Below are 16,758 nucleotides of genomic sequence, written 5' to 3' on the forward strand. Positions count from 1 at the left end.
CTTTGAGCATCCATGATCAAAACTCTGTATTAGTTAAAAATTAAGTAGGAAAGAAATATCAGCGTACAGAAAAGGGCTAGAGATGAGCAGAAGCCAAACCCTGTGTTTTAGACAGTCCTTGGGTACAGGATAACTCTGTCAAGTGGTTAGCATACTCTTGTTCTGAGTATTACATTTATACCATGTGCCACAGATCCAACAGGCGAGTCTGGCAGGCTAGACTTGTAATTTGTACAAGTTTAAATACAGAACTATGATTTCTTCTTTCTGTCAGGGTAGAGTGATAGCTACAAACCAGAAACCTCAGACGTTAACAAATACTTTAAAAAACAAACAAACAACAAAAAAAAACAAACAACAAAAAACCCTTTCATTTCAATTTAGGTCTACAGTTCAGGCCTGTGTCAAGCAGCAGTCGCATATTTTAATTCTATCACTTTTTTTTTTTTTTTTTTTTTTTTTTTTTGTAGAATCAAGGTGCCAGTCTTAAAATCTCTATCCAGAATTGTGATAGAGAATGTATGGAGCCTGAAATAGCAAAGGAAGGCATCCTCATAACTTGCCAGAATGCAGAAAACATCCATTCAGCTTCAGAATGTACTGAAAAGCCACTACAAGCAAAAAATGGAAGTTTACAAACCTATTCTCAACACCATGCTCCTTGTGATAAGAGAGAAAATTGTCACCAGCAAGTCTTCTGGGAACAAGGGAAGGATATTAGTAGTAATGGCAACAAATCAAAGAAAGACATTTCACCTTTTCCCTTATGGGACGCAGACTCTGTTCCTGATAAACAAGAAAGTTTATGTGCTGTTCTCTCTTCTGCAAAGCTGTGTGATGAGCCAAAGGAGGGAGGGCAAAGGTATGGTTTTGATTCGCATGACGGCAATGACAGAGATACTCTCTGCAGTGTATCATGTGATGAGTCTCTGTTTGAAGCTAATCCCAAGTCAGTTCTGGAATCTGGAGAACCTGGGTGCAAAGGAGATGCCGATTTATCTGCAGTGCATGACAAGCTCTGGAAACTTCTTCAAGAAGATGACTCAGACTATCAAATCCCATTTGAAAACTGGGGAATCACAAGTTTGGAGGTAAGGCTGACAGATACCAAAGTCACAGAACCGAACTCTGTGCAAGAGACCTGTTCTGATCATCCTTTGCCCTCAAATTTCATAGAACAGCAGGAACCTATTACACAGCCACCTACTAGACAAAGAACAGAGAAAGAAGACTGCACTGTCTCTAACGTCCTACTGAAAACAGATGAAGCGTGTAACAGTGCATCCATAGAAAACTTTTCTCTTACACGAGTGGTAGAAGCAGATGGTTTATGTATCAGTTCTAGCACTGAATATAAAACAGAAACACCATCCACTTGTATTTCAGAAAATAGTATCTTAAATACAGAGGAGTGCTTTGAGCAGAAGCCAAGTCAAACATTAATTGTCAATAATGGAGCCGTTCAAACGACTGTTTCTTGGGAAGGAAAGCTTACCATTCATAACACTTTCCAAACATGTGATACAGATTCTCAAAGATTAAAAAATGCTCAGAGTAGTAACTTAGCATGTGATAAACAAAACCCAGCTTACATGTCAGATAAGTCATGTTGGACAACTGGACAATTACCTCATACTGAGCAGAACATATCCTTGATAAATGAGAATATGACTGAGACCACAGATAAAGATGCTGGTAAAGACTGTCATTTTAAAGACTGTTACCTAGAAAGAAAAAAACTGGCATATTTCCCTGAGGAGAAAGTTATTTTCCCCAGTAATTCCTCTGTTGAAAATACCCATCAGTTTACACATGAAAAACACTCTTCTGTTAACACCATACGTAGAAGTTATGAAAATAATTTACAAGAAAAAAGAAATCACTCAGAGTTGAATGCACAAAATGGCACTAATTGTAGCAGGTATCATCCTTCAAAAAATTATGACTCTCAAGATTTTCAAGTTGTTTCTAATACCCAGAAATGTAGTTACACAATGAAATTGCCTAATTTCATTAAGACTCCTGAAACCATAACATGTAAGAATCTACCCCAAAATGTGCACCAAATGACAGAATTAGAAAAACAAGAAGTGATGTTCACTGCCTCTCCTGAGAGTCCCCTTTTAACAGATTTCTTTGTAAAAGTGCCCAAATATGAACCAAGTAAACCGGGAAAAGAACAGAGAGCCATTTTCATAGGTGATGAACAAAGGGCTGAAACATCCTGTGACTCTGGAGTTAGGCATGTTTCCGAGAGTCAGCCTGCAGTTTCCCCTCATAACATGTCTGAACAACATCTATTTTTTGCTGACAACACCTTTAAGTTTGACGAAGAGTTAAAAACAGATTCTTTGAAAAGTCCCACGTATGCCTCTGGGAATGTAACGTCAGTGTCAGTTAGTACCCTGCTGCCTAGAAAGGTTCAGAATGAGTACTGCACAGTAGCAAAGGAAGATTGTAGAGACATCGGTAATCAGATGGATCTCCAGCAACAGGGTGTAAGAGAAACATCACCATTCATACCTGTAAGGCAGTCAGAGGGCTCTCTTAACAGTGTAGCAGCAATGGGGTGTTCTGGCACAGGAAGTCGCGTACAAACAGAATGCACACAAACCGCTGTCAAAGGAGATGAAAAATTGACTAAGTTGGAAGCTTTCTGCGAAGCATTGCAGGATCACATCCATAGGGTACCAGAAGAAAATAAGGAGGAAGCAATCTTGCGTGGAAATAAACAAGAGATTCAAAGAACTACTGAATACAACCTGGATGCTGCTAAAATGAAGTCTCCTTTGCATGCTTTAATTAGCTCCAAGGCTCAGAGGCGAATTAGGAATAGTATCACTAAGCAGTCCTCTCCTGACTTGATCACTTCCAGCAAGCCGGCTGAGGTTGTTTGTTCAATTAAGTCTACTGAGCATAATAAAGACAAAGAAGTCATGACTTCAGAGACTGCACTAAGTGCTTTAGTTAACTTGCCAGCAGTTGATTCAGGGGACAACCGCTTTCTTCAAAGGCAGCCACCCTACAGCAGGACTCAGCCACACTCCTTAGCATTGGCCACATATGATCCGTTCTCAGTCAGCGTGGAAAGGCCAGAAGATCAAGAAGGGTCAAAGTCCTGCCAGACATCACCAACTGTTGCTGAGTCTGAGCCCATCAAATGTAAACACACAGCAAAGAGTGAGAACTTAGCTACTGGAGCAAAGAAGAAGTTACCACCAGCAACACTGTCGAAGAAACCCCGACTGGAGGAGAGAGGAAGTGTCAGCAAGGATCCTAGCTGTGTTAGAAGTGAGGCAAACGTGATTCATAAAGAAAATAGAAAAGAGCAAAGGACACTAATTTTGAAAAAGGATAGCAAAGGTAAGAGAAAACTGATTGTCATTTCTGTCCTTTCCCATCCTTATGACTCCAGTAGGAAGTTCAAATTCGTTAAACCCACTGCAAGCCTCCCTCAGTTGAAATCTTAGCAGTCAAAAGTGTCCTGCCCTCACTGATGTTATTTACAGTTCTGTGAACTTAATAACTACTGCTATCCTCATGCCACAGAGCTGGTACCTCCCTAGCATCCTTTTCCCTGCTGACAAATATATTTATTATTTTTTATCCTTTTTGAAAAGCCTACTTTTCACTTGTCTCTTCAAGTCAGTTTCCAGGGCTGTGTAGCAGGATGGTAGCACCTAACTGCACACAACACAGTGGCGGCAAGCCCAGTCCTAGCATGTCATTTCGTTCCTGCAGGGCGGTGTTCCCAGTTACGCTCCCACACTGCAGCTCCCAAATGCAATTACTCTCTCTTGGTTACCAAATGCTTTTACTGCTAGCAAAGTATTATTGTTACTTGTAGGGTGCCACTGATAAACAGAATGTTTTGCAGTCCTGTCTGATGACTGATGGCTGGTTCTGTATCCCTTTTCACCACGATTGGTCAGAAATGACACTGATGAAATTAGCATTATTAAACTGACATAAGAAGCACATAATTCAGATGAGAATTGGGTTGCTTGTCAGAGTCTCCAGGAGATTGCTAACGGATAAAATGCAGACAGGAGTAGTAGCAGCATAACAGCTCGACAGATGAGGTGTTTGTGGTTTCCATGGATACTTTGCAAGGGCCAGGGTCTTATGTTCGCCTTCTGACATTGTCTTTTATGTTCACATCATGAAATAATTTTAAAGATAAGAGCAAGACTGAATAGTGACTAATGGTAGGCTAAACAGCTCTGAAGCTCTTCAGAGATTCAAATTATAGTGAAGTCTGGTCAGAGTTCAATTTTCCAATCACATAGAAAGAGAAAAAAAACAACTTTATTCAAAAATGTGTCCTTTGCAAGCATGTTTGTCTACAAGAAATGACTGTGAAAGGGAATAATGGGAGACAAGCTATACTGAGCAAGAAAAAGGACTGGACACGGTGAGAATTTGCTGTAGGTGTTTGCTATACACCTGCAGGCCCATCAGCGATAACTGAGAGCAGAGCTAAAGTGGAAATTACCAGAGAACCAAATGTGTGGGAGAAGGAGAGACACATTTCTTCAAAGTAGAACAAGCAAACTGCAACTACCGAGAAAAAATAGACCTTTTCCATGTATCTGAGCCTATACTTGAAAAATGTTGTCCATATTCAGGCTGAATTTTGTTCTCCTGCTTCTGTTCTGCTGCATTCTAGACTGAAGGGAATGTGTGTTTGTATTTTAGAGTGTTTGCATGGGCCTCTTCCCGGCATTACGGGGAGGTTGCCGTGGTTAGCCCGGTATGCACTCGGAGTGTGCTCCTGTGTATTTTTTTACCTCCAGGAGAAAGGGCTTTGTGGCTGAGGCAGGAAAACTGGAGCCTTTAGTTCTATTTCCAGTACTGTCGCATACTCGGTGCTGGTTTAGCCCTGATTCAGCAGGATTCTTAGGCCTAAGGACTTAAGTGGCTGCAAATCAAACATAGCAACGAATTCCAGGTGCCTGACCCTTTGGGTCGGATTTAGCATTCCTTAGGCGTTAGGTGGGGAAAGTTAGACTGCTGGCAGGGGACCAGCGAGGAGATGTGTCATGCCAGCTCACTCAGAAGAGACTGGAGCGAGCCAACAAACAGTTTTAGCAGAGAGCCAGGTTATCGGGACCTTCCTGGACTGGGCAGGGTACTTTATTTCTGGAACCTGAATAATTCTGCGATTTTCTGTGCACAGCGGTCGGTGTTAAGTAAAAGAACCATGTCCTGGGTCTGGAAAAGTAGGGACTTGCTTTAGAAGAAGGAAATTGATTCTTTGAAGTAAAGGCCACTGCCGTTACCAAATGCCATGTCATTGCTAGAGCAAATATCTAACCGGAGTGTGGATTCCTCCCTCCAGCTGTGTTTTAAAAGAAATGAAGCCATCACTGCATCTTGAAAAACGCCTGATCCTGGCCGTGTGCATTAGGTGTGCTCCAAGAACACCTCGGAGCCTGAGCATCTTGCGGGACTTGGAGTCGTTTCTCTTAAAGGCCGTGATTAGATAAAAAATGCACCACATACAAGGATTCAGTTAATATGAACTCTGATCATGTAACCGTATGGTATGCTGTACCATTTTGGTGTCTCTTTTTTAGCATCAAAGCCAGCTGATTCTTCAGTCAGAGAGAATGTGTTCATAGTAAGAAACAATGTTATTCTGATGTATTTTCAGACTAGAAATTCCCTTTGGTCCTGTTCCATAAATTCAGAATGTCTTTGCATTGAAAACATTTCCATTGGCTGGGTGGGGCACTGAATCAGTCTTTTAAAACCTCCGTATTTTAAAATGTTGGTTTTATCAGTAATGTCAGATTCACATGAACAATATCTGCAAAATGTTCTGGGATTCCTTTAAACTGCCAAAACACTGTAATTATCTTCTAATCCTAAACTGTGGCTCTTCTGTTTCAAGCTCCCAAGCTGCTGAAGAAAATCCAAGCAGAGTTGTTCCCTGACTGCTCTGGAAATGTTAAGCTGTGCTGCCAGTTTGGAAACATTCATGGGGACTCCACCATTACATGGACTAAAGACTCCAAGTTACTAGCTCGACTGCAGAGAAAGTGAGTAAATGTTTCTGATGGGCTGCTAATTTCTGAACAGCGGTTGAGAAAATACTAAATGTGCCAGTAATTCACTCTTTAATGTAACAACATTAGTGTGATAGGTGCAAAAAAAAAGTTAAAATAGGGTAATTAAGAAGTATTTTTCACACAGAGCATTAATATTTGTTACAGTTTGCATTCCATCACCTGCAATTCCTCTCAGCCCATTCATAACCAGTCTCATCCAACTTCCAAGTACAGTAAAAGATCATCTGAAGTTTCAACCTCAACACCCAGGCCAAATGATATAAACATGCCTGGTTAATATGTGGCGGGCTGTCTGCCCTTGTGTGGTGGTAGTGAATTGCTGAAACAACTAACATGCAATGTAGAGCTTGATGTGATCACTCCTTTGAACTTTATATTCCGTATCAAATGGAGCTTGAAGCTTGTTGGACTAAAAGATGGAGTTGCATTTAAGGAAAAATGATCTCTTCCCTCTGCCCAGCCAGTTAACCTGACTCTGAGTGACTAGAGGCAGGGCAATGAGAAGACTGGAAAACAAAAGCTTCCTAAGGCCTTTATCAGGGTCTTGTCCAGCTTCTCCTAAAACAACATCTTCATGGAACAAGTTATTTTCTTCCATTACAGTAATAACCTTCTTATAAAATAGCTCTTAAAATTTGCTTATAGTGCTTCAAAAATTAAGTTAACGTTTTCTAAAACAAAACAAAACAAAAATGTTTCTATCAGAAGGCACAATTTTGCAAAAATCAAAAATATTTATAGGAAGGCATCTGCCAAGATGCTATTTTAAGTTGAGAGGAAACATTGAATGAATTGGATAGACTACTCATATTATTCTGATTCTTGTTTTAACTACATTGATTTTGATTATTGCATTACCATATTGGTAATGGATATTACCACATCAATTTTTTTATTGTTATATAATATTATCTGCTAAGTAATGTTGCAGTGTTTCAATAAAGAAAAATATTTGGTAATATTTTGGTAACAAAATATTTGAATTTTTACTTCATGGGATAACATGCCATTGCTAAGTGTTTTCAGATATTCCCATGCAGAGTTTTTTCAAATATTTTAAGTATCAACGAGAAGACACCCTTTATAACTTCTTGGAGATATACCCTATCTTACCATTACCATCATACTTTACATATTTGCCATGGCATGAATGGGAACTTTAGAATGCCTTTTGGTGTGATTCAATTTGTTTTATCTGGATTAAGTTGAAGTACTTTTCTCTCAGAATATAGTATGATCAGCTATTGTGAAACACTTAATAGGGTGAATGGTTCTAAATGGGGTGAAATGAAATATTTTCTCTACTTGCAGCATATGTGAATCGGTCTTGGCAGTGACAGGCAGAAATTCCAGGAAAAGATACATGGAAATATCTTTTACAGGTATTAACGTGAAAAATTAATATATTCTGTTCCAGTGCCCAGGATGACTCTCCTGTCTCTTTGGCGATAGCTAAAGCCAGTGACAAAGACCAAGGAATGTATTATTGCTGCTTGAATAATATATATGGAAAGGTAACTGCGGAGTTTAATCTGACTTCTGAAGGTAAATCCTAGTTTATAATTTGAATTAATAACAACAATGGCAGTTTTCATTCATACTTCTTGAAAATCTCTTTGTTTCCTTGTAGTCCTGGAACATCTTTCAAGTTTTCAGAATTTTGAAGGTAAGTACACGCGTCTGGTTAATTGTGTGCTTAAATCTTTGTTCCTTCTTATTTTCAAATAGAACAAACGATGGAAAAATATAACCAAAATAATTAGCAGTATTTTCACCCAAGATGTGTACCTTCTGATTTGGTGGTACAAACTGTTTTCAAATCTTTTTACCACCCAGGTAAACTGGTCTACAGTTGCTTAACATTATCAGAAAGTTACTAAGAAGCTGCACTGTCTTTGTGAATTTGACCCAAGATATGATAGTGTGAGCTATAAGAAGCACTTCTGAACCCTCTTAATAAGAAAATGAGCAGATATACATAAACAGTTATAACGAACTGTGTTTGGTTAGGAAATGGCTAGGCTGTAGCGGTGCAATCAGTTTCAGTTGAGTCACCTAATTTGTACTAAATCCTTGTTTTTATCTCTTGTCCATTTATAGGATCATAACATAATTCAGGTTGGAAGGGACCCCAGAGGGTCATCTTCTGCTCAAAGCAGGGTTAACTGTGGGGTGAGACCAAGAGGCTTAAGGCTTTATACAACAAGATCTTGAAAACATCTAGGGATGGAGACTGCACGGTATCTCTGTGCCACTGCTTGACTGTTCTTGTGAAAAAGTTTCTTCTTATATCCAGACTGAACATCTCTTGTATCAATTTACATCAGTTGTCTGTCATCCTCTCACTATGCACCATTGTGCAGAGCTTCATGCCATCTTCTTGATAAACTTCATAGTTTTATGCACCAGCTGCTGTTAGGTTCCCTGAAGCCTTCTCTTTTCCAGGCTGAGCAAGCCCCATTCCCTCAGACTCTCTTCATATGCCAGGTGCTCCAGGCCCCTCATCATCTTGGTGGCCCACTGCTGAAAGTGGTTCGGTTGTTTGAATGTCTTTACTGTACTGGGGGCCCCAAACTAGATGCAGTGTTCCAGATATGGTCTCACTTCTCTTGATCTGCTGGCTGTCTTACTGTTGACACAGCCCTGGTGCAATTGGCCTTTGCTGCCAGGGTGCACTGGCAGCTCATATTCATTTGTGTCCCTAAGACTCCCAGCAGTGCCCTTTCAGCAGAGCTGTTCCCCAGCCAGGCTGTGCTGTTGCAAGAGACTTTTCCTTCCCAGGTGCAGGACTTTCCATTTGCCCTAGTGGAATTTCATGAGGTTCCTGTTGGCCCAATCCTCCAGCCTATGCGGGTTCCCCTGAGCGACAGCCCTGCACTAGATCATGTTGTCTGTTCCCCCAGTTTGATGTCACCTGCAATTTTATGAGCAAACACTCCATTGCTTCTTCCAGGTCTTTGGCAAAGATGTTAAAAGAGGACAAGGTGAAGATTGGACCCCTGTGGTACTCCGCTTGTTACATTAACCACTGCTTCCTGAGCCTGATGATCTCACCAGTTTTCTACTCGTATGCTTATTCACTTGTCTAAACTGGATACAAGAATATCGTGAGACAGCTTCAAAAGCCTTAAAAAAGTCAAGTTAAATGACAGCCACTCCTCTTCACGTCTCAACAGATCCCGTTATTTTATAACAGAAGGTCTGGCAGGATTTAACCCTTATCTTCCTCCTTCTCCTTCATGGTTCATAAATATGTTCCAAGACAATTCACTCTGTGTTTTTTTCCAGGGACTGAAGTGAGGCCAACCAGCCTCACTTCCAGTTCTCTACATTGTTCTTTTGGCCTTTTTTGAGGATGAGTGCAATGCTTGCTTTCCTCCAGTCACTAGGGTCCTCTCCTGACATCCATGACTTTTCAAATATTCAGAGGGTGGTCTTGAAAGGACATCAGCCTGTTCTGTCAACACGTGTATGCAGCCTGCCTGGTCTAATCCCTGACGTGATCCTCACACACTGGTGGTAGTTCTTCTCTTCCTTGAACACTTTCACTAAGCAGAGAGCTCTGAGAGGCCTCACTGAGAATTCCAGCTGTATTTATGTCTCTGAATTACCCATCCCATTCAGTAATACGCCTTCAATTTACTTTTTCTGCCTTTTGTTACTGATGTAGCAGTTGCAGCTCTTTCCATTGCCCTTGATTATTCCTCAGAAGTGTCAACTACAGGTGCTGTTGAATGCGACACTGGCAACTCAAGGGCTAGCAGAAACAGTTTTGCAATACACTTTTTCAAAGACAGTCCCATGGCCCTGCAATGAAGTCCATGCATTCACAACAGCTGGTGCTGCATATTTAATACCCTGCATTTATCACTGTGTGCTCAACACACAGTTGGATGCAGCATTTCAGCAGCTGCTGCATTTTCAGCTAGCTCTGAACGCACAGGCCTTTTTCTCTGTCTACAAGAGGTGCATTACGTTTACACAAAATCTGTGTTTCAGGGGAGACAAAACAATTTAAGGAATATTTTGTTTGTTTGAGATACTCATGTCCTTAGTGATTTCCAAATCACACAACAAAGTCATCACAATATAAATTCTAGTATGGGTTGAAAGAGGCCATACAGTTTGATTTCCACCAATACTGCTTGTTTTTGGGGAGCGGTGTGAATGCAGCTATTTACAACTCATGCTTGAATTCTCATGAGGATTAAGTACATTTACGAAGGTACAGGGCATGCACTGTGCAAATTGGAAAGTCTGTGCCTGATACTATCCAGGTGAAAGTTCATTAAAGAACTGAGAAATACTCAAAATTCAGATGTGTGATTGGGTTTTTAATTTCTTTAAATCATAGAGAAGCTGAGTTCTGGGCTTCAGCTGTAATACCTCACCCCTTTTAGATTTCAATCTGAAACGCAGTGACCAGAACACCTCAAACATTTCACTGGACTACAGAGTACAAGAGACATTTTACAGTTACTCAGAAACTGTGGGAATCCCTCAAGCTGTTGAACACTGTGTTTTTGCTACTTATTTTTCCTTTTTGTAGTCAACTCTGCTATACCATCAAAGATAAAATCCACTTGAATTCATGGGAGTTTCATTGGTGAAATACCTTCATGTAGGGTAGAATGCTTTGTGCAGGGGGGTGGAGTGCACACCATGCCAGACTACTGATTTGAACTTGACTGACTAACTTCCCACTAATTTGATTCACTAGCACTTCGCACACAGTAAACAGTGAAGCAGCATTGCATCACAGTACACAGAGACAGAGACACACAGTGCACAGAAAGCTGCTTTGGCAGAAAAAACTTGCTAGTTCTGTTTGAACACATGGTCTTTGCAAGTCACCTGCTGTGTAACTTTACTCCAAGAGCCAGACAGGCATTAAGATTTGGAATGCTTTCCCCATATGTTATCTTGTGTTTAATCACACTTGGCATATGTCTTGCTGTGCTGCAGCTAAAGATAGACAGTGCATCGCAAATTGGTTTATTTGAACCAATATCTGGACACACTGTGTTAGTCAGGTTGTTCATTCAGTCAATTGATTCTTGTTCTTGAAGAATAAAATTAAAGACAGGTGTTCTCACATAGCAGTACTGTGTAACTTCTGATCTGCAGAGAATTGTAGGTGGAGTTAAGGAGCTTTCTGATTTATGTTCTCTGTTGTACTGTTGAAGTCCATGGTTAGGAATAAAACAAGTATTACTGTATCAATTTCTCTTGAATATAAAGATCACTCAAATCAATTACTCTCCAAATGACATTGACGTGGTCATCTGTAGAAATTTTAGAAATAGAAAGAATAGAAATCTTATTCAAAATCATGTAAGAAATAAAAATCCTGTTTTCTTCTGCCTTTGCTAATGAACCTGTTTTTAATTTGGTGCTTGGTGTGCCAGACCGTAAATAAATAAGTAGTTCAGCATGCTAGTCTTCAGCACTGGAGCTTCTGTAGAGAATGTGGTTAGTACTAGGAGAGGCAAATTTTCATTATGGTCATACCAGAGAATGTCTGAGACCTCTTTCAGCTGAATGCCTGTATGAACAGGTTGACAGAATCTCTTCCTGAAAAGGTTCCAAGCTGAAAGTTAAAACAAGCTCTGGTTGTATCAGCAAAAGCCACCTTCTCCCCCCCCCCATTCTTCTGGCTTTCCTGAAAAGAAAAGGAAGGCTAGCTTCAGGAGAATGTGATGTGCCTGGAACACAGTAGGCACAGAACTGTGTTCTACTTTTAAATTCATGTCTACATACACTGCTGCACATTAACTTTATTACGGTCTCTGTCTTCCCAAAACAGCAGAGTTGGACGGATCTCAGTATCCTCTCAATGCCTCTTTAGTTCTCAGCCGGCTTGACTTACTTCACATTCATTTGAAGCTCCAGTTTACAACTACCCTTACAGTTTTTAAATATTTGTTATATTTTCCTCTAAGTTTTGTGATGCTTTCTGTATTCTTGCCTTATGAAACTGAGCTGCCGCCTTTCTCTGTGTTAGCTTTAGACAATAAACTATAGCAACAAACTATGTTTAGAGGAGGGATGTCCCAGCCTCATATTAGCACAAGTGAGGACACGAGTTCTGCTTCCATAGAGCCTACTCTTTAATCCTCTATGGAGAGATACATTCATCCGCCCATGTCCATCCCTTTCCCTGTGACTGCAGAAAGATGTGTAGAACAAAGTGACATTGTCTTTTAGGTGTGGAAGAAATTGAATTCATGCAGCTCATGTTCAGAGAAGATTTCATCAGTGACAGTTATTTTGGTGGGAACCTGCATGGAATAATAGCTACAGAAGAATTTCACTTTGGTGAAGGCATGCATCGGAAAGCTTTCCGGAGTAAAGTGATGCAAGGCCTTGTACCAGTGTTCAGCCCTGGCCATCCCTGCGTTCTCAAAGTGCACAATGCTATCACGTATGGGACCAAGAGTAAGGATGACCTAGTTCAGAAGAACTACAAACTAGCACTGCAGGTAAGATTCCTCAGTCCTTTGCAGGCAAGAATTGTGGGGAAAAGCTGTCTTGGAAATATTCAAACAGTTGATCTATTAAGTGTTTTGAATAATATTCCATATGGATATCTCTTTGTAATATAGGAATGCTATGTCCAAAATACTGCAAGAGAGTATGCGAAGATATATGCAGCTGAAGCTGAACCTTTGGAAGGCTTTGGAGAAGTACCAGAGTGAGTACCACACATACACACACGTCTACGTGTGCCACACAGTCCTGTGCCTCACTTGCCCACCAATTGCTGGGGATGATTTCTAAAGAAGAAAGAGGAGTCCTGTGAACATTTGGAGTCATGACTCAGTAAATAATACTGTGTATCCAGCTGGTATGAGAGATTCTCTTTCCTTTAGAAAAAAGATAAGGAGTAGAGACAGTAAGTGGCAGAGATCTAGGAGTAAAAGGCCTGTTTATATTATAAATTTAGAGGAAATTATAGTCATGTTGGTGAAGAATATAATACTATTAATATCATCTAGTAAGAGCAGTAGGGAATAAGTCAGACCTTCCAACTTTCCCTTAAAAATGAAACCTTGAGAGAAATCATGATCACTCTGTAGCTGGTATGAAGTTACTTTTTTGGCAAGTTTTCTACGTAAAAGGAGGCTTGTCATGGAGTCATAGAATGGATTGGGTTGGAAGGGACCTCTAAAGATCATTTATCTCCAATCCCCCTACTGAGGGCAGGGACACCTCCCACTAGATCAATTTGCCCAAAGCCCCATCCAACCTGGCCTTGAATTCTTCTGGGGATGGGGCACCCACAGCCGCTCTGGGCAAACTGTACCAGTGCCTCACCACCCACATATTAAAAAATTTCTTCCTTATATCTAATCTAAATCTACCCTCTTCTAGTTAAGCCAGAAAAGCTCAATTCTGATTCTAGATTTTCCCACAGAATGGTCTATTTCATATCTGAAATTTTCCATTTCACAAATATGTGTACAGAATTATCTCTGCCCCTGAAGCTGGGAGATGACGCCTTGCAGATTTGGCAATAGAACTTTTTCAAAGGATTTGCTGTTCCAGTGTCAAACTACTGTGTAGAGTTGAAACTGCAATGGATGGTTGACATTCCATCTGCTTTGTTTCAAGGATAAGACCTACGTGCTTGACAGCAGGCTAGATCTGTATCTCCTTTTAGATGATACAAGGTCTGCTAAGCTGCAATGATTTACTGGAGAAAAAAAATAGAGTTGTGTTCTCAGCAGTGTCCATAAAAAAATCAAGTCAATTGGCTTGAGGATCCTATCCACAGACAGTTAAATAAAACATTTTAATGCCCTGACTCAAGCTGCAAAAAACTAAGCCTTTGCTAACCAGATACAGTGTGCAGTTTTCTTATTGCAAATTATTTTCCTGTCTTTACTAAGTAGGATAATTGATATCCATGCTATTCACAGTGGCAGCCATTTTACGCAGAACTGAAAGGGAAGAGGAAGGCTGGACGAACTCCATTTGGATACTTTGTGTGCAGTGTGCATGCTCGGCATTGCTGTTTTATTTTCTTTGCAGCTCTTAGATAAAACTGTCAGTGTGATGTTGCTGGGTTTGTGAGGGAAAAAAGCAGACCAGAGCAAAAAAATGAAGCTGTTACGTAAGCCTTATAAAGGTAGCTATATTCTTAGAACTGTTTCGTAGCGTTTTTCAGTGAGTATTTTTGTAATTATACAATAAAGTTTGAGCAAAAACCTTGTGGCTGTAACTGCTTCTACACAAAGGTTTCTCAAAAAAACATATTTTCAGCAGTACTAAAAATGCAACCTCTGGAAAGGTTCCTTAAAGCAACCTTTTTGGCATTAGAAATAGTATTGGAGATGGCAGTGAAATCTTCAAGTGAAAATATTTGTGCAGGCCAGCCTCTTTTCTGGAAACATATTGTTCCTGGTAAAATTTCTTTTTTAGAGATTTCTCTAGGTGTGGGATATAACCATCTAATTTTAATACGAGAGAGAGAGCATGCACTCTACAAAAACGAAGTCTGGTGTAAATAGCAAGCACACAGAAGGTTAGATCTGGTTGCTTTATTCTAAGTAATTGGCTGGAAGACAGCAGCTAGCAGAGAAAAGAGATGATGTGCGCATACATGTTTTGGTTTGCTTTTTGATTTCAAAATTTCGGGGCTTGATTACTTTCTTCTAGCCTGTCCTTGTCAGAGCAAACTTTTATTTAAAGGAACATTTTATAAGGGAAATAGAGCAAGGGAAAAGTCATCTGCATTCTCCAGAGTTGGCTTTAAAGCTACAGCCTTAGCCTATCTATGCACATTTGACTATAAAAGTGAGAAAAGGATAGAGGGAGCACTGCTGTATAATGAGCAGCAGGCTGGCAGCTAGACACTTATAAAGAGATAGGAAGGAGAGAGAAAGGGATTCTGTGGTCTTAATATTGCTTATGATACGTGCACAGTGGAGTTCTGCTAACACTTCTATTAACCCCTGACCCATTGCTTTTCCTTTAGTCTGGCTTTAAGAAAGCAAGCTACTAGAAACCTGTTTCACGTAAAACTGGTCACAGTCATCCCCCCATCTGTTCTGAGATAATGGCAGGAACACGTGTCAGCTAGCTGATAAAGTATGTTCATAAAGTAGTTGATAAAGTGACGAACTCCAGCTGAACGGCTTTCCAAAATTACCTCACAGCAGTATTAAATTCCACTCTAATATACACTGATGACGCTTTTTTGCATACTTCTAAGGTTTTAATTTTGGAGATTTATACTGTAATATTAGAATGTTGCCTAGTAAAAATGCTGAGTTATCCCAGTGTAAGCACAAGCAGAAGTAGTCTATCTGTGAGGTAAGGTACCACACTGCTTCTCCAGATAGCATAAGCTCTGGCAACCAAGAAGTTCATGTTGCCAGTGAAGCAAATACTTCCTTCCAACCTATTGTCTTTCTCACGTTATATTCAGTCTTTCTCTCTGGGAAGACCCTGAAACTCCAAGCAACATTTTATTTGATTTTATTATTTTATTTGATTTATTTGATATTTTGTTATGATGCATCTTTAGATATAAAGGGACCTAGCTTGGATTTCTTTGTCTTTCTGGCTAAACTAGGTCTCCTGGTTTGGTTGACTTGGTTGCTGTTCATTTACTCTCTGAGATCACCGGCTAATTTGTCTATTTCTTACTCTTTCCTTGCCAGAGCTCAGCGTGTTTTATTATTTTTCACCCTTTCATTTCAGGATTATTCCTATTTTTCTTGTTCATCGCCCTGCTAATAACATCCCCTATGCAACAGTGGAGGAGGAGCTGATTGGGGAATTTGTGAAATACTCTGTCAGGGATGGCAAGGAAGTCAATTTCCTGAGGAGAGACTCAGAGGCTGGCCAGAAGTGCTGCACCTTCCAGCACTGGGTGTATGAGAAAACCAATGGGAGCTTGCTTGTCACTGACCTGCAAGGTGAGTTGTCTGAGGGGGAACAGTAAAATGGCTGTGCTCATTGTCAGATCCCATAGCTTCAGGGCTTCCAGGGACTTACTTCTGAGCAATGTTATTCTTGGTATTCTGTGGCTTATTGACAATGCTGAAAGTGCTCCTCCTGTATCCTCGTAATGGGCAGTCTCCAGCTGGGGACAGTACCCTGGCCCACAGCTAATAATATGGTTAGGGCATCTTTGCACATAGGTGTGCATACTGTGAATTGGTTTTGCTTAGGAGATCTTAGACTACACTACAGGGTTGCCTTATGCAGGATGTATGCAGAAGCAGTATTCCTGTGTTCATGTGGTTCATCTTGTGTCCTACCTGACAAATCTGCTTTCTGCTACTCAGGGTGTATTTATGGCTTGAGACCGTCAGTTTGGCAACTCTGGATCATGTTTCATGGAGCTGTGTATACATGCCATCACTCTCTCCATGAATAGATGTCCGATACTCTTAAATCCCATGTCTTGTTAATCCCATACATGATATATTGTTTACCCTGCACCCCGGAAGCTCCAGAAGTTTGTGTCTCTCAGCCTTTTGGTTTGGCCTTCTTGGATGGTCTTACCAGGAATTCAGGAGCCTTCCAAGTGCACTAGAGAGCAGTCCGCAGCGTAGGGCTAAACTGTTAATGCATATCTCAACCATTCTGTGATTCCGTGATGAAAAAGTTAAGTGCCATAACCTCCAACAGCCCTTGTCATCCTACATTGTGCCTTATTGAAGAAGTAGTG

At 40.5% G+C, this 16,758-nt stretch overlaps 1 protein-coding gene across 15 annotated transcripts in view; it reads left to right on the forward strand.

Moving 5' to 3' along the window:
• ALPK2 (alpha kinase 2) overlaps nucleotides 1-16,758 on the forward strand; it is a 79,903-nt gene that overhangs the window by 13,753 nt on the left and 49,392 nt on the right. For 13 of the 15 annotated variants that reach the window (XR_014619256.1, XR_014619257.1, XR_014619258.1 and 10 more), the window contains 7 exons: nucleotides 471-3,363; nucleotides 5,897-6,044; nucleotides 7,492-7,619; nucleotides 7,705-7,740; nucleotides 12,282-12,556; nucleotides 12,680-12,768; nucleotides 15,783-16,000. Coding sequence is in view for 7 of the 15 variants with exons in the window: in XM_084304388.1 (XP_084160514.1) it covers nucleotides 471-3,363; nucleotides 5,897-6,044; nucleotides 7,492-7,619; nucleotides 7,705-7,740; nucleotides 12,282-12,556; nucleotides 12,680-12,768; nucleotides 15,783-16,000 (3,787 nt within the window). In the remaining 8 variants the exon portion in view is untranslated. The other 2 variants (XR_014619262.1, XM_084304387.1) reach the window with 2 other exon arrangements.

This window comes from Netta rufina (genome assembly GCF_964035555.1).
Source record: "Netta rufina genome assembly, chromosome: W".
In the NCBI taxonomy this organism is placed as follows: domain Eukaryota; kingdom Metazoa; phylum Chordata; class Aves; order Anseriformes; family Anatidae; genus Netta; species Netta rufina.